We start from the raw sequence: 5,432 nt of genomic DNA on the forward strand, positions 1-5,432 counted from the left end.
TAACAAAGACAATTACTTATGAATGTTTGTTGTTGTCGCGTAAGGTATGCGACCTGTTGAGCGTTTTTCGAAAACCGTTCGGAAGAATCTCGAGATAGCTTTAGGTTTAGAGCCGTTCCGTAGGATCTCGATATTAGTTTTGGTGTTCATTTTTGGTGTTTCGTCCGACCAGCGAACGAAGGCCTTGATTACTAAAGTGTTAGTGATGATTAATGGGAGAGCAGATACCAAAACATTTGAGTTTCGTTCAAGCATCGCTACAGAAAAGTTCTCGGACAGGAAAGGTCTGAGAAAGATCTCCTGACCAAGGTGAGGTAGTTCGTGAAGTTGAATTGTGGTATACGTTTATTAGTGGGCTAATTTGTCTCGCAATCTATATTTCTACATGGAAACGAGGCTGACAACTACAGTTGCCTTTCAGCTCGCTTTAGATGCGCGAATACAACTAAAATTAACTTTCAAATCAAGTTAATAGATTTGAAGCATATAACAAGATGGTAATAATGAATTTCATATGAATGCCGCCCTTTGCTAATTGAAATATTAAGTAGGTCGATATCGCGCTTGTATTTCTTGCGATTTTCACGCTTACCTCGGAAAAACGGTCTTGTTTAATCTAAATTCCGTTGTTTCATATATCAATTTGTTTGGAAATCATCATCTGTTTCAGTTCCTAACACACAGACTAAGACTTTGTAGAACGTTTGATGAACTCGCGTACAAGTCATTACTACTGACAGCTCTAACCAATTAGGTTTGGCTGGGTCCTGAGAGTACTCAGACTATCAAAATGGAGTCGAAGAGACTAGAGACCTCCCAACACCACCTCAGTATCCGCCTATTGGCTGTTTACCATGTGATGTTCGTAATAATCTTAGAAACATCTTCCAGACACGGTTACTAGCTAATTGCATTGCTTAACAACCATTATTTCGTTAACAATTATTTGTTAACAATTTGTTAACATTATTTGTTAACAATTATAAAGACTGTTTATTAAGACTCATTGCAGCAATATACAAAATGGCTGAATTACAGAGCTATTTACAAAACATGATAGTACTAAAATATAATACAATAAATCCAATAATACTAAAAGGCATAATTATACAAGCCGCTAGGTTTGCGTCCGCAAATCTAAGCTAAAATACACTGAAACAAGTCCAGAGACCCATTTCTGAAAATTCCCGCTCTTCTTGCAATTAATTGTCGTGTTTACATTAATGTGGAGAATTTTTGAAACGGGTTTGAAACTAAAACAATAAGAAATACCAGGAAAGAAAACAGACTACATCGGTTTTAGAACAAAGGACCTCACAACTATTCCAAAGATTCTGAAACTTAGCTACAAGGAAACAGGAATCTCGATAAGCAGGCCCCACGTCTAGGGACATATTCCCACGTCCGAGATATGCGGTGACATCATCTGTAACCGTGTGATGAAACTAATTACGAGGTTGTTAATACCAGATTATTCTTATTGCACCAGATGGTATCCCATGGCGGCAATGTTTTTTTTTTTACCATTGTCTGGTCCTTTCACACTCGCCTCAATACCGCAGGTATTTGAGTAGCCAGGTCTCCCTCCTGTGCCAAATCTGATCCTTGAGTTGCACGAGACGCAATCACTTTCGTCGTTGGTTACAATACCAATTCTAGCCTTGGAGTAACCCAGGTTGGAGGCTTTTACATTGAAACCTTCCATGTTACAGTTAAGCTGTAAAGAGGCCCGTGAACCGATCAGCTTCTTCCACTTGTCACGACCCGGTAAGGTGGCTCGATATATCCCATCAGCGATCAGCGAGTACAAAGAGCTGGCCTGCTTTTCAACGACAATGAACCTGAGCTCTTGGTCGATCTTCATACCGAGACAGATCTTGGAGAAAGATGTGTTCCATGTCGGTAACTTGGTTCTTGTCCGTCAAACCCAGTCTTCCCTCCAGCAAGGTTGTATTCTTCACAATTTTTTCAGTAAGGGCGTTTGTAATGAAAGGTACTCTGCAAAAGAACAAATACTTTTTCATCTGATACATAACCAACTTAGACATTCTACTCTCGTCCCTCATACTTCTACGTGACAGTTTTTTTTTTAAAGAAAAGCTGATGCTCAGTTGATTCTTATAAGGAAAAAAGAACAAAGGAAGCTTCTACCAGCCCCACACTTCCCTCAATCCACCAACTTCTTAAGGACATGGAATATACAACAATCCAACGAGTCCCTTGAATTATATGAGCTTCTAGATCTGAAAATGTTCTAAGAAGGATGACCCCACCCTTATAACTACGACACCAGTTTTCAAGATTACCCCGTTCGACCTTCTCCCCCAATTAATATTTAATACAGGCGCCTCTGTCTCTGAACTTTAGCAGTAAAATTGCAAGGCAATCACATCTTTCAAAAAACGTCTTCAAGTGGGCGATGAATTTACGGTTTGTCATAATTGTTATCATTGTTGTTGTTCTCATACAAAAATGGGTCTCTTTTGTAATAAATGTAAGATTTAATTGCACAAATAAGACCTTCTCAGATCTCAACAAGTACTGCTCGTTAAAATTAAGAGCTAGGAGTACGATCTTTTAAGTTGTGCTGTAGATCGTTTAAAATTTTCTCAGGCAGACTGATTTCTTGGACTCATTTAGTTATGTGGACTTGCTATTGTCATTCTTTTTGGCTCAAAGTTGTGTGCTTTGGCAAAATTCAATGTAAGACTGAATGGTCTTCAACTAACGCAGTGATTTTTGCTATTAAGTAGTTAGGGATCATCTTGGCCATATTTATCTCATCAATGCAAGTTGGCAGGAAAAAATTAGACAAGAAAGGAGTTAAACGCAAAAATGTGCCTTGCTGATGTTCATCTCACCTGTTTGCCGTTTATCTTCATAACTGATGTCCATCCACCACTTCCGCATCCAAAATCTCCCATGTGACAGAGAACGGAGACTGGTCCAGAGTCTAGATGGAGTGTAACCAGTTAACTAACATCCGATCTGTAGACAAAAATTAATAAAACAGACTAAAGAATTAAACAGAGTGGAAAAAATTATTATGGGTTTTTATTATGTGATAAACGTCAAGTGAGTAACAAATCATTTACTAAGAAGGCGACCTTTTGATTTCAGTGATCTATTGACCAAAATGTATTAACTTCATTACTAGATCAAGGAAATGTTGTTAAATCTTGTGTTTCGCATGATGCTTGAGGTGTCTTTGTCTCTTCTCCTCTGTCTCCGGTCCTCTGTCTCCTCCTCGGGTCTCCGGTCTTATTCTACATGAAGAGAGGAATTGGGACATGACGTGAACGCATTCTCAACCCTCATTCTGCATGTAGTTGACCAAATCATTCGAATGCATTTCCTTTACTATAGTCTTGCAATCCTGCTACATGCGCAGTAAAAACGAGAAACTAAAGACGAATTCAATGTTTACCCATTTTTTTATCTTTAACATTACACCTCTTAAATTTCGCGTTATTTTTGAGAGCTCAGCTTTTGCAGTGAGTCAGATAGCACGAAAATATATATATCTTATTAGAAGTTTCGTTGTGTGGTATCGCTGAGTATTTTTACGAGTTGTGCCGTAGTTTGACGAGTAAAAATACTCAGTGATACTACACAACAAAACGGCTTATAAGTTATTTATTATCCAACACGTCAAACTGTTATTTCAGTGCGGGCGAATTTCGCGGATATATTAATTTACGGGAAGTGCGTGACAGAAGTATGCGAGTCGGAACGGAGTTGGCGCGTTGTCGTGTTGCTGTTTCTATTTTCTTCGATAAAGGAAGAAATTTCCGCGCTGTCTAGCTGTTTTTTTTTTCGTTCAATTCATCTGATAAACTTTGATCTATACTTGCCAACTATTCTGACCCTTCGTCGTCGGAAATCTGATTCAAATTGTACGCCATTTTCTTTTTTCGTGACTACAATCTAATTCTTCGCTTTCGCGATGTGAGAAAACCCGTTTAACCGGTACTCTAGAGTACAAATAATAATAATAATAATTATAATAATAACAATTATCCAACTACACTCCGTAGAGTACAAATAACGCCCTAAACGAGTACAAATATTACGCAGTATTTGTACTCCCGAGAACCGGTTAGACAGGTTTTCTCGCATCGCGCAAGCGAAGAATTGGAAACTAAAGACGAGAATTTAGAAACTAAAGACGAATCGAAACAGACCAATCACGACCGACTTATGCCACTTGAGTCTTACAGCAAATAACATCACGGCAAAACTGACCAATCATTTTACACGCACTGAAATAAGAACATTCTACTGACAACAACTATTCACTTGACTCTGATGATGACTTCCGCACAGGTTGTCGAAAGGTCAGTCACTACAACCGACTACAGTCCTTCTCAGGACTACACGCATACTTCTGTCAAGCACTCCTCGTATATAAATATCCGCAAAATTCGCTCACACTAATAACAAATAACAATTTGGCGTATTGGATAATAAATAACTTATTAGACGTTTTGTTGTATAGTATCTCTGAGTATTTTTACTCGTTACTTGTATTTGACCAGCCCTACGGGCTCGTCAAAAAATGGCACAACTCGTAAAAAAAAAAAATATATATATGATAAGTTAAAAGGCCTCGAGCCCATAGTAACGCCGCGCCAGAAGGATCCAAAAGGATTCAAAGTCCAAACCTCGATAAATGGTAGGAGAAGTAGTGTGGCACACGAGGACGGACAACTTCGAGCGAAGGAAGACATATACTCAATAAAAAGTCTAAAACGTTTAATAAAAAACGTTTCGGTCCGAGACCTTCATCAGCTGTAATACAATGACTTAAAAATTCCTTAAATAGATTTATGTAGGGCGTGATGACACATATAAACAAACAAAGTAATTACTACGCGAAAAATTATCACTATAAAAAGAAATAGAAAAATTGTCGAATCCACTGAAAATGTAAAGGAACCAGCGTTGACTTGACAGGCGAGAATTGTACTAAAATTCTCAATTAACGCTGAGACTGGGACCTTTGATGCCCGCCCAATTTGAAAAAATTCTCCGCATTAATTATAGTTTATTCTTTTTTGGGAGTGAAATTCCTGGCGCTTATTCAAGCCGAAGGGTGCCAGAGAGAACAGCTGTGCGCTCCAATATGCTTCTTTGGTAATTAGAAGTTTCTCGATGTTACCTGAATTGTTTACTGTTGCCTGCACTTGATCAATGCATTGGAATGAGAAATCGCTTAGATCATGTGCTGTTTTGTTAAAATGTACCGCTACGTCACAGGTCTTTTTCTTAGTGACCATAGCAGACTTGTGGTTGCGAAATCTAACCCTAAAGTCATTTGTTGTGGAACCAATGTATTGTTGGCGGCATTTCTTGCACGAAGCCAAATAAATTATGTTCTTAGAATCACAGGAAAGTTTCGATCGTATCTTGTAACTTTTGCCTGTTTGAAA

General features: G+C 38.4%; 1 protein-coding gene across 1 annotated transcript; it reads right to left on the minus strand.

The window, feature by feature from the left end:
* Positions 1-1,477: 1,477 nt before the first annotated feature.
* LOC111330577 (uncharacterized) lies at positions 1,478-1,864 on the minus strand. Its single transcript, XM_022935446.2, has one exon. The coding sequence runs from the start codon at positions 1,862-1,864 to the stop codon at positions 1,478-1,480; it is 387 nt and encodes a 128-aa protein (XP_022791181.2).
* Between the last annotated feature and the right edge of the window lie 3,568 nt (positions 1,865-5,432).

Source organism: Stylophora pistillata, chromosome 6, assembly GCF_964205215.1.
Source record: "Stylophora pistillata chromosome 6, jaStyPist1.2, whole genome shotgun sequence".
In the NCBI taxonomy this organism is placed as follows: domain Eukaryota; kingdom Metazoa; phylum Cnidaria; class Anthozoa; order Scleractinia; family Pocilloporidae; genus Stylophora; species Stylophora pistillata.